This window comes from Opisthocomus hoazin, chromosome 32 (assembly GCF_030867145.1).
Source record: "Opisthocomus hoazin isolate bOpiHoa1 chromosome 32, bOpiHoa1.hap1, whole genome shotgun sequence".
Classification (NCBI taxonomy): domain Eukaryota; kingdom Metazoa; phylum Chordata; class Aves; order Opisthocomiformes; family Opisthocomidae; genus Opisthocomus; species Opisthocomus hoazin.
In genome coordinates, this window is record NC_134445.1 from 1904371 (window position 1) to 1921618 (window position 17248).

The window sequence follows — 17248 nt, forward strand, 5'->3', positions numbered from 1 at the left end:
CCGGTCCCGGTGCCGCCGCGGTGCCCCCGGGCGCGGAGCCGCCAGGAACTGCCCCGGGTTTTCCTGCCCGCCCCGTCCCGTCCCGGCGCGGGGCCGGGCGCGGCGGGGCGCAGCCCGGGGACCCCGGCCCGGTATCGCTTCTGCTTTCGAGGGAGGCGGCGATTTCGCAGTAACGGGGGGCGGATGCCACCTGCCCCGGGGATTCCCCCCCCCGCCGCCGCCCCATAAGATCTCCGGACCGGCGCCGGTGGCGGCACCGACCGGCCATGGGCCCGCTCCGCCGCCTGCTCCTCTGCCTCTGCCTCCCGGCGCTGCTGCCGCCCCCCGCCGCCCCGGCCCCCGCCCCGGCCCCCCGCACCGACTGGGCTGCCTGCCGGAGCCTCTCCCGGGAGCTGTCGCGACTGGTGGCGACGCTGAAGGAGCCGCACCGGGTGCTGGTGAGCGCGGGGGGGCCGCGGGTTGCGGAGCATCCCGGCGGGAGTGGTGCCCCGAGGGCGAGGGGGACCGGGGGGTGCGGGGGCGGTGGGGACCCCGCTGACCCCCCGCTGCCAGGAGGAGATGCACCTCAGCGAGGAGGACCCCGAGAACTGGCCCCCCCGGATCCGCTGCAGCGACGCCTGCGACCCCTCCACGCTGGACACCAACAACACGGTACCAGGGGGGCTGCAGCAGGGCAGCCAGGGGGTCCCGGGAGGGCTCAGGGGTGCTGGGGGCCGTGCCCGGGGTCCCCAGGGATGCTGAGGGGCGTGCCTGGTCGTCTCAGGGGTGCTGGAGGGTCCCAGGGGTGCTGGGAGGTCCCCGGGTGCTGAGGGGTGGGGGTGGGGGGGTGTGTCCCAGGGGTGCTGGTGGATGTGCATGGGCTTCCCGGGGTGCTGGGGGTACCCAAGGGTACCTGAGGGTCGTAGGGTGCTGAGCGATGTGTGTGGGGGTCCCACGGGTGCTGGGGGGCCCGGGCGTGCTGAAGGACATGCCTGGTGAAGTCAGGGGTGCTGGGTGATGTGTGCGGGGGTCCCACGGGTGCTGGGAGGCCCTGGGGTGCTGAGGGACATGCCCGGTGGAGTCAGGGGTGCTGGGGGATGTGTGCAGGGGTCTCAGGGGCGCTCGCGGTTCCCAGGGGTGCTGGGGGGCCCGGGGGTGCCGTGGGACGTGCCCGGGGGTCCCCGGCTCACGCCCCCTCCCCGCAGCGCTGCCTGCGGCGGATCCTCCAAGGGCTGCAGCACTACCGGGACCTGCTGAGCTCCGACATCTTCACCGCCCGCCCGCTGCCCCGGCTGGAGACAGCACTGGACCGGCTGCTGGGGCTCGTCCAGGTGGGCTCTGGGGGGTGGCAGCCCGGGGAGGCCATGCTCCCCGCAGCCCGGGCAGCGGGCGCCCACCACCCCGGCCTGGGGCCCCTGACCCCGCTCTCCCCGCAGCAGGAGCACGGCCGCCCGCCCCAGCATCCCGTGGCCCCCAGCGAGGCCTGGGCCCACCCGCTGCTGCAGCGCCTGGCGCTCCAGCGGCTCCAGTCCTTCACCGCCATCATGAGCCGCGTCTTCACGCACAGCGCCAGCCCCCGCTGACGCCGGCCCTGCGGACCCCCCACTATTTATTCCCCTCCGCCCCGAGGGGCTATTTATGCGCGATGCTCCCTATTTATCTCCGGTATTTATGGGTTTCTAATAAAGGTCTGAAGGAGAAAGGTTAAAGAATTTCTTGTGCCATTTTGGGTTACTCCAGGCACAGACGAGCAGCTCCCCGTGCACGGCCCGACCCGGGTCTGCCCCCAGGCAGCTGGGGGGGGAGGTTTATTTATAGGGGGCCAGAGGAGTCACTGGAAGTCGTTGGCATCAATGTCGAGCGGGGGGAAGTCGGCGGCGGTGGCAAAGAGGGAGTTGACGTCGGGCAGGGCCACGTCCTCAGGCTGTGGCAGGAACGGGTCGTGGGGGGCCAGGAGCGCGGCGGTGCCTGCGGGACGGGGAGAGGTCAGCGCTGAGGGGACCCTCGTGGCACCCCCCCACCCCGACACTCACCCACCAGCCCGGGGCCCAGCCCCTCCGGGCCCCTGTCCATGGCCTCCAGCATGTTGGGCATCAGCTCGGCCGCCTCCAGCGTCTCCAGCGTCCCCGCGCCCGGCTCCAGCCCCTGATCCAGTGACTGCAGCAGCTCCTCCACGTCTGGGCTCCCGGGCAGCGGCTCCAGGTCCCTCAGCTCCGCCGGCAGCGTCCCCTGCTCCTCGGGGACCAGCAGCGGCTTCACAGCCCCCGGCACTGGCTGCAGCATCCCCGCGTCCCCCGCCACCGGCTGCAGCATCGGCAGCACCCGCAGTGTCCCCAAGCCCCCTGGTCCCACCTGCAGTGGCCTCTGGCCCTCGGGGACCAGCTGCACCATCAGCTGCGGCTCCACAGCCCCAGGTCCCCCTTGCTGTGTCCTCTGGTCCCCGGGTCCCACGTGCTGCAGCATCCCCAGCCCCCCGGGCAGCACCTGCAGCGTCTCCACACCCCCTGGTCCCAGCTGCAGCGTCCCCTGGCCCTCGGGGACCAGCTGCAGGGTCCCCAAGCCCTCCAGTCCCAGCTGCAGCGTCCCCTGGCCTTCGGGGACCAGCTGCAGGGTCCCCAAGCCCTCTGGTCCCACCTGCAGCATCCCCTGGCCCTCAGGGACCAGCTGCATCACCAGGTCCCCAATCCCTGTCTGCAGCGTCCCCGAGACCCCCGGCTGCAGCGTCCCTGGGCTCACGGCTACCACCTGCACTGTCCCTGGGCTCGACGGCTGCAGTGTCCCCAGGTTCCCAGAGGTAACTGGCAGCGTCCCCGGGCTCACGGCCACCACCTGCACTGTCCCTGGGCTCGAGGGCTGCAGTGTCCCCAGGTTCCCAGAGGTAACCGGCAGCGTCCCCGGGCTCACGGCCACCACCTGCACTGTCCCTGGGCTTGAGGGCTGCAGCGTCCCCAGGTTCCCAGAGGTGACCGGCAGCGTCCCCAAGCCCCTGGGCTGCAGCGTCCTTGTGCTCCCGGGCTGCTGCATCCCCAGGCCACCGGGCTGCTGCGTCCCCAGGCCACCGGGCTGCTGCGTCCCCAGGCCACCGGGCTGCTGCGTCCCCAGGCCACCGGGCTGCAGCTGCAGCGTCTCCAGGTTTTCCGTGGCAGCCACCAACTCCTCTTCCGTCTGCCACGACTCATTTGCTTGCCTGCGGGGACAGACAGCGGGTCGGGGTCAGGGTCCGGGGGCGCGAGGCCGCAGGCGAGAGGGTCCAGGGACACGCAGCGTCCCCCTGCCCCAACCTGGAGGAGACGCGGATCAGGCGCCGGTTCAGGTATTTCTTCTGCTCCATCAGGTTCCCTGGGGACAGAGGAGAGGTCGGAGGGGGCGGCGGGCACTCCCCTTGCGCCGTGCCACGCCACGCCGCGCCGCGCCATGCTGCGCCATGCCACGCCGTACCCTCCTGCCGCTGGCTGTAGTAGGGCCCGAAGGCCTCGTCGCGGGCGGTGTCGGGGTACAGGAACTGTAGCGGGTTCTCGGGGATGTTCTCCTCCACCAGCAGCTGGTAGTCGCGGATGATGTCAGGCAACGCCAGTGACGCCAGCTCGGCCGCGGTGTAGGGAACCACGGCGCGGAACGCGGGGGGCCCTGCGGGCGGGGGGCGGCGGGCGTCATGCCGGGGCGGGCCCAAGGCCGGGGCGAGGGGCTGGGGCAGGGAGGGGTGCACTCACCGCTCTCGGGGTGCTCGACCCAGGTGCAGGTGACCCCCCCCAGGACGCTCTCACTGAACCGGATCAGGAACGTCCCCGTCCGCTTCCCCCGCAGCAGCTTCTTCTCTTGCTTGCGGCTCACGAAGCCCAGGATCAGGCTGGGGGAGGCTCCGTCAGCCCCCGTGGCCCCCGGCCCCCCCGGCCCCCCGGCCCCCTCCTACCCGTCCTTCCAGAGTTGCTTGAGGTGCTCCTGGAGCAGCCCCAGGATCCCGTCCAGCCAGGCCCAGAAGGAGAAGCCGGAGGCGCCGTCCTGCGGGAGAGGGGGGGTGAGGGGGGCTGGGCGGGCCAGGGGGACATGGGGGGACACGGGGGGACGGGCACCGCTCACCTTGGAGAACTTGGGCCAGGCCAGCGTGCTCTCCAGGGACGGCTTCGAGCCTTGGAGGGGGGAGCAGGGTGAGGGGCACAGCCCAGCCCCCCCCCGGCCCCGGGGGTCTGGCTGGGGAGGGGGCTCGGGGCGGCGCCCGCCCTACCGAAGAGCTTCTCGGCCAGCATGAGGAGGTGGTCCCGGTTCAGGCCCCGCTCGGCCACGCTCGCGAACTGCCAGCTCAGCACCTCAGCCAGCCGGGGCCAGGGCGCCGGGGGCGGCGCGGAGAAGAACTTCTGCTCCTGCGGAGAGGGGGTGAGCGGGCGGGGGGCACCGGGCAGGGGAGCGGGACGGGACTGGGACCGGGGGACAGGACGGGGACCAGGGGAGGGGGCATGCGCCGGGGCAGGGGACGGGATGGAGACCAGGGGATGGGACTGGGACCAGGGGAGGGGACGGGATGGGGACCAGGGGACAGGACAGGGACCAGAGGAGGTGGCATGCGCCAGGGCAGGGGATGGGGACCAGGGGAGGGGACGGGGACCAGGGGAGGGGACGGGATGGGGACCAGGGAAGGGGGCATGCACTGGGGCAGGGGATCGGGACCAGAGAAGGGGACTGGGACCAGGGGGAGGGGGCATGTGCTGGGGCAGGGGACAGGATGGGACGGGGACCAGGATGGGACAGGGACTGGAGAAGGGACAGGGCACAGGGAAGCACGAGGGACAGGGACCTGGGACAGGACATGGTGACCGCGACTGGGCGAGGAGCAGGGATGGGGACGGGACAGCTGGGCCGGGGGGTAGCAGGGCCGGGGGCAGCGGGGGGAGCGCAGGGCTGGGGAGGGGTCCCGCTCGCCTTGGGGTTGCTGCTGAGCAGGTTGAACCAGAGGATGGAGGCCCAGGCGCTGGAGAGCTGGTTGTTGTTGGAGATGATGACGAAGGGCAGCGTGGAGGTCTGCAGAGGGAGCAGGGGTCAGGCCAGCAGCCCCAGCCCCCCCGGACCCCCCAGCCCCCCGACGCCAGCCCTGACCTCCAGCTCCAGCTCCAGCCCACAGTAGGCGTAGGCCAGCGTGAAGGTGATGAGGTGCAGCTCCTCCGTCACGGCCAGGGGACCCTGCGCAGGGGTGGGACCGTGGGCGCCGGCTGCCCCACACCCCCGGCCCCCCGCCCCCCGCTGCACCCACCTCGCCGGCGCCTTTGCTGCCCTTGCCCGACCGGCTGTCCTTCTGCTCCTTCAGCGTCTGCGGGGCACGGGAGAGTCAGCCAGGGCTGGGGCCAGGGCTGGGGCTGGGGTCCTCGCCCCGCTCCCCCGCCCCACGGAGCACCCGGGGGTCCGGGCAGGGGCCCCCACCAGGTACTGGAAGTCGCAGACCAGCCCATCCTGGGGATTGTCCCCTGCCAGGAGGGTCTTGCTGCTCGACGTCAGGATGTTGAACTTGCGAAAGCTGCGGGGCAGAGAGAGGCCGCGGGTGGGGGGCCGGGACCCCCGGGGGGGCACAGCCCTGTCCGCCGCAGCCGGCGCTCGCTCGGCTCTCACCCTTTTATCTTGGGGGGGTTCCTGCAAGAGACCAGAGGGCGTCAGCGGGGAGCGGGGCCCTGGGACCCCGCGGCTGGGCAGGGGGCCCACCCCGGGGGTCCTGACCTGTCGATGTGGATCTTGGCCTCCATGTGGTGGTTGCGGTCATGGAGGCGGACGAGCAGGCGGGCGCGGGCCGAGAACTTGCTGCCCGTGCGCAGCACCAGCGGGCGCTTGCAGGGGTTGGGCATGCTGGGCTGCTGCTCCACCACGAAGGCACTGCGGGCGCAGGGCGGGGGGTCAGGGCTGCCCCGGCCCCAGCCCCCCCGGCCCCCGGCGCGGCCCCCACCTCCGCAGCACGTAGGTGAGCTGCTCCCGCAGCCGCTGCTCCAGGAGCGGGGTCTCCGCTGCCAGCGGGTCCCTCTTGTAGGTCACCTTCTGCCGCAGGTCCCCCAGCGCCCGCAGCAGCTGCAGCAGCTGGAAGAGCCCCTGGCCCAGCTCCGTGAACCTGCGGGCACCGGGGGCTGAGCAGGGGCGGCCGCAGCCCCCCGGTCCCCCCCCATCCCGGCCCTACCAGGTTTCCAGCGGGCGCAGGCGCGTGTCGGCGGGGGCCCCCAGGCAGGCATGCTGCTGCCGCTCGCGCCAGGCCCCCAGCTCCTGCTGCAAGAAGTCCCGCAGCGTCTCGCTGCGCCCCAGGAGCTGCTGCATCTGCGCCAGCACCTCCTGGGGGGACGTGCGCCTCAGCGGGGGGCACAGGGTGGCCGCGGACCCCCCGCCCGGCCCCGGACCCCGCTCACCTGCCGCTGCCGGTCCAGGATCTGCAGCTTGGCCTGGAGGGCTTGGACCTGCTGGGCGTACTGGGGGTCGCTGGCACTGCCCTCCTTGCCTGCAGCAGGGGGTGAGGGGGTCGGGGGTGTGCGGGGGGGCACGGGGCAGCACCGTCCCGCGTCTCGGCCACGGGGCGGGCAGGATCGGGCCTTACCCGGCAGGTAGTGCACCTTGTAGCAGAAGTCAAAGGCGTCCTGCAGGTCCTCCAGGTGCCGGAAGGCGCGCTCGGCCTCCTGGGGCAGGGGGACGTGAGGGGCCGGGCAGCCCCGGGGGGGCTGGGGGTGCCCGGGGGGGTCCTCACCTGCAGGGCCGCGTGGAACTCAGCCAGGCGCCGCTGGATCTGCTGCTCCCGGTCATTCTCTGGGGGTGCGCTGGGTGCCGGGGCTGGCCCCCCCTGCGGAGACGCGGGGCACGGGGCAGCAGCCGCAGAGCCCCCCGGGGTGGGGCAGGGGGGGGACACACGGCCCTACCTGCCCCCCCGCCTGCCCCAGGCGCAGGATCCGCCGCTCCTCCTGCAGCAGGTTGGCCACCACGTTGGCGAAACGCTCCGGACACTGCTCGAACTCGGCCTGTGGCGGGGTGGGGGTCAGCGGGGTGCAGAGACCCCTGACCCCCCCGCCCGGCCCCCCCGCCCACCTGGAGGTCTCGGCGGGCCTTGCGCAGGTTGTGCTTCAGCATGAAGCACTCGTCGCCCAGCCCCGGGCTGCCCAGTTGCTCGCCCAGCAGCACCAGTAAGGAGTGGAAGAGAATCCGGGCGTGGGAAGAGAGCGGCTCGGCTGCCTGGCGCCTGTGGCACCGCGGGCTCAGCACCGGCCTGGCACGCAGCGGCCGCCGCGGCCCCCAGCCCCCGGCCCCCTGTTACCAGTTCTGGTCCTCGATCCAGGCGGCCAGGCACTGCCGCACGGCCATGGGCAGCGCGGCCCCGGCGTAGAGCTGGTGGACCTGCTCCAGGTAGGCGTTGGCCAGGCCCTGCACCTCCTGCCACTGCGCCATGCTGGGGGCGGCGGGTGTCAGGGCGGCCCCTGCGACCCCCGCCCGCGGGCCCCTCCGCCCCGACCGGCTGGGCCGGGGGGGCCGGCAGCGCCGTCCCGGGCAGGAGGAAGGGGCGAGCAGCAGCGGCCGTCCCGCCTGGCGCCGGGGGCTGGGGCCCGAGCACCCCCCCCCCCCCCGAGGGCCCCCTGCACCCCCGCGCAGCCCCCCAGGCCCCCTCCCCCGAGGCACCCCTCGACTGGTGCCCCCCTGCCCCCACGGGCACCCCCCCCGCACCCCACATGGGATCCCTGGGGGTGGGCGCCCCTAAACACCCCCCGCCCCGGGGGGACACCCCCAAGGGACCCCCGGACGGCAAACCCTGCGAGCCCCAACCGGGGTCCCGCACCCGCGCCCCCTGGCCCCAGCCGGGCTCCCCGCACCCGGAGCGGCGCCCTGCAGACGGGACCCCCGGACCCCCCGGAATCCCCCCCAGGACTCCCCGCACACCCGGGACCCCCCTGGGATCCCCCGGACCCCTGTGGGATACCCCGGACACCCGGGACCCCCCTGGGACCCCTCTGGGACCCCCGGGACCCCCCGCTCCCACCTCGGCGGCCTCTGCAGGAAGGCGCGCAGGCCACGCCCCCTCCCAACTACTGCGCGGCGATTGGCGGAACGCGGCGGCGAGGCCACGCCCCCACGTCCGGAAGACCGGGCTCCCAGCGGGGTTGCCCGCTTCCCCAAAGTTACGTCAGGGGGCGGGGCCAGAGGGGGGCGGGGCCAGAGAGAGTAGCGCGGGTGGGGGGATGGCAGCGGCGGGGCGGGGCGGGGCGGGGACAGGGACGGGCTGGGCTGTAGGGACAGGCTGCGGGGATGGGGACACGGAGCTGTGGGACAGGGACACAGAGCCATAGGGATGGGGACACAGAGCCGCGGGGACGGGGACACAGAGCCGTGGGGATGGGGACACAGAGCCGCGGGGACGGGGACACAGAGCAGCGGGGACGGGCCCGCGGGAGCCCGAGCCGGGCAGGGCAGCGCAGGCCGGGCCGGGGGCAGGGGCGGGGCCGCTTGTCACCACGTGGCCCAGGCAAGGCCTCCCCGCGGGGCCAAGGTCCCCGTGCCCCGGGCCAGAGCGACCCCGCATCGATCCGGCGCCGGCCCCCCAGGCAGGGACGGGGACAGGGACGGGAGCCGGGAGCCGCACGGGGTCTTTATTCAGACGAGGAGGACGGGGCCGCTGTGGGCGGTGGGGGCCGGCGGGGGGTCCCTGTCTGCAGTGAAGTAGCCGATGAGCGCCCGCACCCCGGCCTTGAGCCCCGGCTGCAGCCCTAGCTGCAGCCCCAGGCCCACGGGGCCGCCGGCGCCGGCTGCGAGGGCGGCCAGGCCAGCGTAGCCCAGGTCCTCGGCCAGCTCCAGCGCCCGCGCCGAGGCCAGGGCCCCGCAGCCGCGGAAGGCGTAGTAGAGGCTGGTGCCCAGGTTGTAGAAGGTGCTGACGCCCGGCACCCACTCCAGCACCCTGTGGGCCTCCCGCTCGCCCGGTGGGTTGCAGGTGTCCACGTCCTCCCGCCGGCGCCGGGACTGGTGCAGGGTGGCACGGCGGCACGCAGGCAGCCGGCCACGGGCTCTGGCCCCCGGCAGCACCCGGAGCCCCTCGGCCGAGGGCCCCGTGGCTGGCACCCCAGGGGCGGTGGAGTGGGTGCCGGGCGCAGGGCCCCAGGGCCAGGCCGGTGCTGCACAGGGCCGTGCCGGCACAGAGGCCCGCGGCCACAGCAGGCTGAGCAGCAGCGGCAGGGCCGCGGGGTTCGGGGCGTCCCGCAGCTGCGCCAGCCCCCGCAGCAGCGCCGTGGCCATGGCGGGGCCCAGCTCCCGCACCAGCCCCCGCACCTCGGCCTCCGCCTCTGCCTCGCAGGCAGCCGCACTCAGCGCCAGCGCCAGGGCGGCGCGGGCCAGGGTGCGGGGCACCGGTGGGAGCCGCGCGAAGCCGGGCAGGGCCTCGGGGCACAGGGCCTGGCAGGAGACCCCGCGCCCCGGCAGCGCCCGCGGCGGGATCTGCTCCACCAGCAGCACTCGCGCCGCCGCCCGGTCACCAGCACGCAGCCCCGCTGGGACGGTGGGGAGGGGGCTGCCCGCCACGGCGAGCAGGAGGAAGAGCAGAACCCGGGGCATGGCGGCAGCTCCAGCTTCCAGGCGAAGGAGCAGGGCCCCAGCAGCCCCCCCGCGGCCGCCCGCGCCCCGGCTCACCCGTCGCCGGCGTCCCCTGCCCTGTCTGGCTGCTGCGGCCACTGCCCCTGCGGCCCCTTTATAGCCGCCGTTATCGGGGCAGTTGCGACACGCGGGGGCTGCCCGTGTCCCAGGGCGGCTCGCACTCTAGGCACCCAGCCCCCAAGCCACGCAGCGGGCAAGGCCGAGAGCAGCGTTTATTTGTTTGGTCTCTTTCCAGATTTAAAACACGTTAGCAAAAAAAACCGCAAAACCCACCAAGAAAGCAGCTGAGGGAAAAGAGGGAGTTCAGGGGAAAACAGGGGCACAGCGACACCAGGACAGACACGGGGGAGGGGGACGGGCAGAGAGCTGCCGCCAGCGCCCGCTTTCACAGCACCCTTAAAATCAGCTGTAAAACCTGCAGAAAACCCAGAAAACAGCCCCGGGGGGAGCCCCCTCAATCCTCCTCCTCCTCCTCTTCCTCCATGCGGCAGACGCGCTTCCGCCGGCCTGGGGGCTGGGGGTCTTCATCCTCCTCCTGCAGGGCATGGGGGGCTGCGCCTGTGGTGGTGAGACAAGGGGGGTGAGCCCCCCGGCCTGGGGGAGTGGGGCACCCACCTGCCCCCCGGGGCTGTGGCAATGGGGAAGAGCCCATGCAGCCCCCTGGGAGCGACCCCAGGGCTGAACGCACCCGAGCTGCCCTCGTCCTCGCTGTCAAGCTCCCGGCGCCGCTTGGTGCCCGGCTGCACCGGGCTGGGGACGGGGACAGGCTCCTCGCTGCAGCAGGGGGGACGGGGGGGCACGGCTCAGCCCCACACTGGGAGAGCCTGGGGGTCCGGATCCCACCCCCAGTTGGGGAGAGGACCCCCGGCGTTGGGGAGAGGGCTGAGCGGGGGCCAGTGCGTGGGGCCCGTTCTCACCTCTCTGAGTCCAAGCCCAGCGCCGGCGGCTGCTCTGCTGCGGGGCACAAGAGTGGCTCAGGGCCGGTGCCACAGCCCGGGGACCCCAGCCTGGCTTCCGCACCCCCAGCCCAGCCCCTCACCTGGAGCGGGGTCCTGGGGGCAGCCGGGGGGCTGCAGCAGCCCCGGGGGGTCGGGGCTGAGGCGGGCAATGGAGGCGGCGGCACGGCGGAGCTGCTGCGGGCTGAGGGCGGCCGGGATGCGCCAGAAGGATTCCTGGGCAGAGGGGAGATGCTGCAGGGCCCCGCTGCGGGCCGGGGACAGGGATGGGGACAGGGACAGGACCCCACCTGCTCGCTGGCGGGGGGCCGCAGCCCCAGCTGCCGCAGCAGGGCCTGGAAGCCGCGGTCCTCCATGGCGTCCTCATTCTCCTCTGAGAGCGGCACCAGTGGCACTGGGTGGGAGACACCTGGGCCGAGAGCACCGTCAGCCAGACCCCAGCCCCCGCGGTCCCCGGCCCCCCGCCCGCTCACGGTCCCCCTTGCGGTCCCCGGCCCTCCACCCGCTCCCTGACACCCTGCCTGCTCACCATCCTCCCCACGGTCCCCGTCCCCCTGCCTGCTCACCGTCCTCCCCACGGTCCCCGTCCCCCTGCCTGCTCACCGTCCTCCTCGCGGTCCCCGGCCGCCCGCTGCAGGCAGTTCTCCAGCCAGCGCAGGGGCCCGGCCAGCCCTGGGACAGGGGAGAGTGAGGCAGGGCACGGGCCCACAGCCCAGCCCCACCGGGGAGCTCGGAGCCCCTCGCCCACCTTCCTGGAGCAGGCGATGCACCAGGCCCTGGCCGGCCCCTTCCTCGGGCGCCCAGTGCTCCTCCACGGGGCCTTCCTCTGCTTCGTCTTCCTCCTCCTGCTCTTCCTCGCTGTCCCCCTCCTCTGCCGAGCTGTCCTCGGCTGGCAGCGCCGGGGCTCCTGCCGCAGCCTGCAGGATGGGCGGTGTGTGGGTGCCCGTGATGGGGCCGCACGCGGTGGGCGCAGCCTAGGACCCCCCGTCCCCCCGTACCGGCTGGGGCCCCGGGCCCTTCCTCCGGCGCTTCTTGTACAGCTCCCTGCGCTCCGACACCAGCCCCAGCCCCAGCAGCTTCTCCACCACGCGAGCCCGCGACCGCCGCACCGTCAGGTGCTTCATGATGTTCCCCAGGACATCTGCAGGGAGGGGGTCAGGGCGGGGGGCAGCAGGGGGCTGTGGGGAGCTGCTCACCCAGCCTGCCCATGCCCCGCTCACCCTCCGAGCCCTGGAACTCCTCGAAGAGCCGCGTCAGCTCCTCCTCCTGCTCCTGCGTCCAGAGCACGATGCGGGTGCCCTTCCTGGGGGACACAGCCATCGGTCCCTACCCCGGGGCGAGACAGCTGCCCCAGCCCAGGGGTCCCGGACCCACCTCTCCTGCGGGAAGTCCTTGGCGCTGCTGGCCAGCCCCAGCCGCACCAGCTGCTTCACCACCTGCTTCCGCGTCCGCCTGGGCACCGGGAGATGGGCCAGGATGGCGGCGACGACGTCCTCGCCTGCAGGAGGAGCGGGAGGCTGCACGGAGGGGGTCCTGCTGCCCCCCACCCCACAGACCCCCAGTACCTTCCACCTCCTTGTACTTCCAGTACAGCTCCCGCAGCTCCTGCTCCTCCTGGGGGCTCCAGGGGGGGGCCCGGCTCCTGCCAGCCCTGGGCAGAGAGGAGGGGTGAGGGGAGGCGAGGGGAGGGCGGCAGCCCCCTCCCCAGCCCCACTCACCCCTCTCCCTCCTGCAGCGAGCTGTAGCCCTCAGTCATCTCACGGATGGCTGCCGGGCTCTTCCAGAAGAGCAGCTCCACAAAGGCCTTCTTGTTGGTGGCCGCCAGCGCAAAGAACTTGCCCAGGACAAACTTGGCCAACGCCACCAGCTCCTGTGTGTGGAGGGAGGGCAACAGAGCTGGGAGATGCCAGGGGCGGACACACGGGACCCCTCCCCAGGGGGACGCGGGGGGAGCCGGGCCCCGGCTGACCTGGTGCGCGCCGGCAGCCGGGTCGCTGAGCAGGCGGTGGAAGAGGGCGAAGAGGGACAGCTGGAAGAGCAGGGCCTCCATGTGCAGGTCGCGGGCCAGGCGGTGCAGCAGGCGGGCGGCGCAGTGGTTGGTGCGGGCGCTGTTGCGGGCGTAGCCGCGCAGCAGCAGCACCAGCGCCCGCACCACGGGCGCGCAGGCAAACCTGCGCCAGCAGCCCCGGTGAGCGCGGCCGCCCCGGGCAGCGCTGCCGCCGCCCCACACCCTCTGCCCCCGCTCACCGCTTCAGGTAGTCAAGGAAGTTGAACTCCTTCTCGGACACCCGCACGGTCTCTTCCTCCTCTTCCTCATCCTCCTCTTCCTCCTCCTCTGGCTCCTCGGCCTCAGGGGGGTCGTGCCCTGGAGTGCGACCGTGCTGAGGGTCCGGAGCACCCCAGCCCAAAGCCCACCGCTCCTGGTACTGCCGGCTGGGGACTCACGGGGCAGGGGAGCAAAGAGGATCTCCCGCAGCAGCTGGGTCTCCTCAGGCGGCCCCGCGTCCGGGGCTCCGAACACGTCCCCTTCGGGCCAGACGTCCCTGGGGAGGGGGGGAGAGGCTGGCACCGCGTCACCGCAGAGCTGCCCGGCACGGGACGGGAGCTGCGGGGCCGGTACCTGGCGGAGCGCAGCAGCTGCAGGGCCTGGGGGGCCCGGGCATGCCGCAGACACCCCTGGACCCGCAGCAGAGCCTCGGCGCGCTGCTCTTCCACCGGCATCTCCGCGGCGGCATCAAAGGGCACCACGTCCTCGGGGAGCGGCACCTGGCCCTGGGCAGGACGCCGTCACCCCACGCCCCGCCGAGACCCCCGGAGCCCCCCGGGGCCGGACCCCCCCTACCTGCAGGCAGGCCTGGAGCTGTGGGACCAACCCTGCCCAGAGCTCCTCCAGCTCCGCGGCGCTGGGCGGCTCCGAGGCCGCGGCTGCGGGCGCCCGCGGCTTCTTCCTCCTGCGCACGCGCTTGCTCTGGGGGGCGAGGCTGGGTCAGGAGGGGCTGCCAAACCCCCCGGGATCCCCGCGGCGGGGCAGCCCCCCTGCACCTGCACCACGAGGCCGGCGCGGCCCCGGCAGAAGCGCTCCAGCATGCGGAGGAAGAGGTGGGCCGTCTCCACCAGGTCCCGCAGGAAGCTGCGCGGCTGCTTGGTCTCGTCGAACTTGCGGAAGAGGGCGAGGAAGAGCTCCCGGTACTCCATCAGGTAGAAGATGTTGCCTGGGGAGGAGGAGTGCTGTGTCCAGCTCTGGGCTCCCCAGTTCAGGAAAGATGAGGAGCTACTGGAGAGAGTCCAGCGCAGGGCTGCGAGGATGAGGAGGGGACTGGAGCATCTCTCCTACGAGGAGAGGCTGAGGGAGCTGGGCTTGTTCAGCCTGGAGAAGAGAAGGCTGCGAGGGGACCTTAGAAATACTTATAAATATCTGAAGGGTGGGGGTCAGGAGGACGGGGCCAGACTCTTTCCAGTGGTGCCCAGCGACAGGACAAGGGGCAACGGGCACAAACTGGGGCAGAGGAAGCTCCAGCTGAACACGAGGAAGAACTTCTTCCCTCTGAGGGTGCCGGAGCCCTGGCCCAGGCTGCCCAGGGAGGCTGTGGAGTCTCCTTCTCTGGAGATATTCCAGCCCCGCCTGGCCACGGTGCTGTGCAGCCTGCTCTGGGTGACCCTGCTTGGGCAGGGGGCTGGGCTGGGTGACCCCCAGAGGGCCCTTCCAATCCAACCATCCTGGGATTCTGTGATAGGGGGTCAGCTGAGGAGGGGGCCAGACCCCCCCAGGTATGGGCGGAGGGACGGACGGACTCACTCTTGATGACCTGGCTGCTGTCCCGCACCGCCTGCTCGGGGGACCGGTCCATCTCCTGCACCGTCTGCAGCAGCTCCTGGTACGCCTTCAGCGCGAGGTGCATCCTGCGGACGGGCAGCATCAGGGCAGGGCCCCGCGCCCGGGGGGTCCTGGGCACCGAGGGGGGTCATGGTCACCCAGGGGGGTCCCGGCCCCACCTGCGGGCCCAGGCCGCCGCCTCCTTCTTGTCCATCAGCGCCATCTCGTAGTAGCTGGTGAGGTTCTGCTCGATGAAGTGGAAGGCGCGGACGCCCACCGTCTCCGACACCAGCTCGGGGCGGAAGCCGCGGCAGCGGTTGAAGGCCATGAAGAAGGCGGTGGCCCACAGGTAGTAGGTCTCGTCGTGCTGCTGAGCCTTCTCGCGCACCAGCTGGTCCTGGGGGCGGCGGGGGCTCAGCGGGGGTCCCGCAGCCCGGGCAGGGGGCCGAGCCCCCCCAGCCGCTCACCTTGACCAGCAGCATCAGGCGGTTGTAGCAGCCCTCCAGGAAGTCCTGGCAGAAGCGGCGCAGGAAGAGCCGGATGTTGCGAGCAGAGCGGCGGGGGGGCTCGGCCTCGGGGGCTGCCTGGCGCCGGCGCGGGACCCGCCGCGGCTCCTTGCCCAGGTCGTGGCTGTAGCTTTTCAGCTGCGGGGGACAGGCAGGGAGCAGCCGGACGTCGACCCCCACGCCCCGGCCCCCCCATCTCCCCGCGCCCCGGCCCCATGCTCACGTTGTGCAGGCCCTTGTGGAAGACGACGTCGCGGTCCCCGATGGCCTTCAGGCCCTGCAGGACATAGGAGCCGCCGAAGCGGGAGTGCCTGGGGCAGGGGACACGGGCTGAGCGGTGCCGGCCCTGCCGCGGGGGTCCCAGCACCACTCCGGGGACTCCCCCCTCACCGGGACGGGCGCTGCAGCGCTCGAGCCCTCTTCTCCGCCAGCTCCCGCTGCCGCAGGGTCGCCAGCTCCCGCGAGTCCTCCCCATGCTCGGCAGCCGCCTGCCCCTGCCCCAGCGCCGCCAGCTCCTCCGGGCTCTGCAGGCAGCGTTGTCAGTGCTGCAGGGGGCTGCGGGGGGTCCCCGGCCCCCGCCCCAGCCCACCTGGTCACGGAACATGAGCGAGATGATCTCCAGGACGTGCAGCGCCCATTGCTGCTCCCCCTGGGCGCTGGCCAGGAACTTGAGCAGGTCGTCCATCCCACTGATGTGCAGCGCCCACAGCACCCGGTCGTGGACGCTGGCATCGCCGTCCACGCCCTGGGGGGCACGGTGGGCGGGGGGGCTCAGCAGGCAGAGGGTCGGGGTCCCCGGGGAGCTGCCACGGCCCCAGACCTGCTGGGTACCCACAGCAGGTTCCCGTCCCGTACCTGCTCCTCCGAGGGGTCCAGGGGCACGTGCAGCACATTGCGCACCAGCAGCAAGACCCTCTCAATGAGCAGCGTGTCCTCCTCCTGCCGCTGCTCCCAGTCCTGGGGCAATGGAGCCGTCAGGGCTCCCCGCAGCCCCCGGGGGGTCCCAGCCCCGCTCAGCCGGACCCCGCATCCCCGGGCGCTGCGCAGGGACACGGGACTCACCAGCTGCAGCAGGTCGTACAGCTTCTCACTGAGCACCCCGAACACTTTCTCGCTGGCGAAAGCCTGCAGAAACACCGGCGTGAGTCTGGGGGGGCCCAGGCAGAGACCCCGCCCGGGGGCCCCTCCCCGGGCAGCCTCACCTCCTTGTAGGCCTGCAGGTAGGACAGGACCTGCAGGAAGTGGTGCCGGGAGGTGGCATCTGGCGGCACTTTGCCGAAGCAGAGCAGAGCCGGCTGTGTCAGGTTCACCATCAGCCTGCGAGCGGGCAGGGCGGGGGTGTGTGGGACCCCTGCTCCGTGGGACCCCCGCGGGGGCACCTTCAGCCCCTGGCCCCACACCCCAGTACCTGATGACGGCGTCGAAGAGCACCTTGTCCTGGGGGTACTGGACCAGGATGGGCAGGAGGTCGTTCTGCAGGATCTGGGCTGCTCCCAGCTGCTGCCGGACGTCCCGCGTCTCGTCCTCATGGCGCAGGTACCGGATCAGGTCCTTGACGCTCTCTGGGGGGGGGCGGGACCCTGAGCCCCCGCCGCCCCGCCCCCCCCCCGCCGCCCCGGCCCTGCACCTACCCAGGCAGTCGGGCTCCCGGTGGTAGACGTCCCCTTCCAGGTAGCCCAGGGCGCTGCAGGTAGCCAGCAGCTCGCAGTTCATCATGTACCAGTCCATGCAGCGCGGCGGGGCGCCGGGCACCGGGAGCCTGCTGCGGGGCGGCCGTCAGCCCGGGACTCCCCGCCGCAACCGGGCACCGGCCCGCCGCGGGCCTCCCCCACCGCTCCCCGCGCACCCGCCGGCCCCGCGGCCGCGGTTCCCGGGAGCGGGGCACAGCGCGGATTTCCCTGCCCCGGGGAACCAGCGGGGCCCGGCTCCCCCGGTACCGGAGCGCCCGGGCATCCCGCGGCCGCGACCCCCCCGCTCCCCGGGAGCCCCTCGTGCCCCGGCCCCCCCGCTCTGGGCCCTCCCGGCCCCCGCTCACCGCCAGCCCCGTCTCCGCCGCCCTCGCGGCCGAGCGCTGCGGGACCCGGCGTGGGGGCGGCGTTACACAACCGCCCCAGTTCCCGCGGCCAGAGGCCCCGCCCCGCCCGCCCGCTTCAAGCGGGAGCTCCCACCCTAGCGGCCGCGGTGGGCCCTCTCGCGTTCCCCTCTCCGTCGCCCGCCCCGGGCACGGACCGGCGGCGCGGTGCCCGCAGCCCTCTCCCCCCGACCGCGGCACCGGCGCCGCGCCGCCCCGCTCCCCCTCGTGGTGCTGCGGGGACCCCTCAGCCGATCGTCTGCGGGGGGGAAGGTGCACATGCGCGCCGTTGCCCTTTTAAGCGCAGCGCTCTCTGTGGTGCAGCCCCGCCCTCGGGGCG

At 73.4% G+C, this 17248-nt stretch overlaps 4 protein-coding genes across 10 annotated transcripts; 1 reads left to right on the plus strand and 3 right to left on the minus strand.

Moving 5' to 3' along the window:
• The first annotated feature begins 40 nt into the window (after window positions 1-40).
• IL23A (interleukin 23 subunit alpha) lies at window positions 41-1680 on the plus strand. 2 transcript variants are annotated; one of them, XM_075445794.1, is made up of 4 exons: window positions 41-437; window positions 553-651; window positions 1185-1310; window positions 1416-1680. In XM_075445794.1, exons 1-4 carry the CDS (start codon window positions 267-269, stop codon window positions 1560-1562), a joined length of 543 nt encoding a protein of 180 aa, XP_075301909.1. In that variant the 5' UTR covers window positions 41-266; the 3' UTR covers window positions 1563-1680. The 2 variants fall into 2 exon arrangements, with proteins under 2 accessions (XP_075301909.1, XP_075301910.1); XM_075445795.1 differs by having other exon boundaries at window positions 1419-1680.
• Window positions 1633-8528, minus strand: STAT2 (signal transducer and activator of transcription 2). 2 transcript variants are annotated; one of them, XM_075445789.1, is made up of 24 exons: window positions 7961-8528; window positions 7244-7375; window positions 7018-7168; window positions 6852-6950; window positions 6683-6775; window positions 6536-6614; window positions 6351-6439; window positions 6128-6276; window positions 5903-6061; window positions 5680-5832; window positions 5575-5595; window positions 5389-5482; window positions 5222-5278; window positions 5068-5151; window positions 4894-4992; window positions 4202-4337; window positions 4057-4106; window positions 3890-3978; window positions 3690-3826; window positions 3418-3606; window positions 3261-3318; window positions 2332-3166; window positions 2013-2208; window positions 1633-1947 (listed from the first exon to the last, which is right to left on the minus strand). In XM_075445789.1, exons 1-24 carry the CDS (start codon window positions 8263-8265, stop codon window positions 1811-1813), a joined length of 3591 nt encoding a protein of 1196 aa, XP_075301904.1. In that variant the 5' UTR covers window positions 8266-8528; the 3' UTR covers window positions 1633-1810. The 2 variants fall into 2 exon arrangements, with proteins under 2 accessions (XP_075301904.1, XP_075301903.1); XM_075445788.1 differs by having other exon boundaries at window positions 2013-3166.
• Window positions 8529-8546: 18 nt separating this feature from the next.
• Window positions 8547-9641, minus strand: APOF (apolipoprotein F). The gene has a single exon (XM_075445793.1). The coding sequence runs from the start codon at window positions 9520-9522 to the stop codon at window positions 8572-8574; it is 951 nt and encodes a 316-aa protein (XP_075301908.1). The 5' UTR covers window positions 9523-9641; the 3' UTR covers window positions 8547-8571.
• Window positions 9642-9765: 124 nt separating this feature from the next.
• TIMELESS (timeless circadian regulator) lies at window positions 9766-17076 on the minus strand. 5 transcript variants are annotated; one of them, XM_075445705.1, is made up of 30 exons: window positions 17006-17076; window positions 16469-16596; window positions 16246-16399; window positions 16040-16154; window positions 15900-15962; window positions 15693-15794; window positions 15427-15582; window positions 15228-15361; window positions 15061-15148; window positions 14799-14975; window positions 14511-14728; window positions 14314-14417; window positions 13560-13729; window positions 13360-13485; window positions 13138-13289; window positions 12963-13060; window positions 12765-12882; window positions 12487-12688; window positions 12236-12387; window positions 12083-12168; window positions 11892-12015; window positions 11738-11820; window positions 11516-11658; window positions 11266-11434; window positions 11121-11189; window positions 10808-10926; window positions 10601-10733; window positions 10479-10515; window positions 10250-10335; window positions 9766-10119 (listed from the first exon to the last, which is right to left on the minus strand). In XM_075445705.1, the coding sequence occupies exons 2-30, from the start codon at window positions 16563-16565 to the stop codon at window positions 10016-10018; spliced, it is 3579 nt and encodes a 1192-aa protein (XP_075301820.1). In that variant the 5' UTR covers window positions 16566-16596; window positions 17006-17076; the 3' UTR covers window positions 9766-10015. The 5 variants fall into 5 exon arrangements, with proteins under 5 accessions (XP_075301820.1, XP_075301821.1, XP_075301819.1 ...); XM_075445706.1 differs by having other exon boundaries at window positions 16469-16599; window positions 17006-17073; XM_075445704.1 differs by lacking the exon at window positions 17006-17076 and adding an exon at window positions 16873-16933.
• Window positions 17077-17248: the final 172 nt, after the last annotated feature.

Bases quoted from the DNA above. Each gene is read 5' to 3' on its own strand.
- IL23A (XM_075445794.1), top strand. From the start codon at position 267: ATGGGCCCGCTCCGCCGCCTGCTCCTCTGCCTCTGCCTCCCGGCGCTG. The intron at 652-1,184 runs GTACCAGGGGGG...CCCTCCCCGCAG, and splicing joins CGCTGGACACCAACAACACG to CGCTGCCTGCGGCGGATCCT. The intron at 1,311-1,415 runs GTGGGCTCTGGG...CTCTCCCCGCAG, and splicing joins GGCTGCTGGGGCTCGTCCAG to CAGGAGCACGGCCGCCCGCC.
- STAT2 (XM_075445788.1), bottom strand. From the start codon at position 8,265: ATGGCTCTGTGTCCCTGTCCCACAGCTCCGTGTCCCCATCCCCGCAGC. The intron at 6,776-6,851 runs GTAGGGCCGTGT...GCGTCTCCGCAG, and splicing joins TGGGGCAGGCGGGGGGGCAG to GGGGGGCCAGCCCCGGCACC. The intron at 1,948-2,012 runs GTGAGTGTCGGG...CCCGTCCCGCAG, and splicing joins GCTGGGCCCCGGGCTGGTGG to GCACCGCCGCGCTCCTGGCC.
- APOF (XM_075445793.1), bottom strand. From the start codon at position 9,522: ATGCCCCGGGTTCTGCTCTTCCTCCTGCTCGCCGTGGCGGGCAGCCCC.
- TIMELESS (XM_075445705.1), bottom strand. From the start codon at position 16,565: ATGGACTGGTACATGATGAACTGCGAGCTGCTGGCTACCTGCAGCGCC. The intron at 15,583-15,692 runs GTACGGGACGGG...CGTGCCCCCCAG, and splicing joins TGGACCCCTCGGAGGAGCAG to GGCGTGGACGGCGATGCCAG. The intron at 11,435-11,515 runs GTACGGGGGGAC...CCCATCCTGCAG, and splicing joins AGGGCCCGGGGCCCCAGCCG to GCTGCGGCAGGAGCCCCGGC.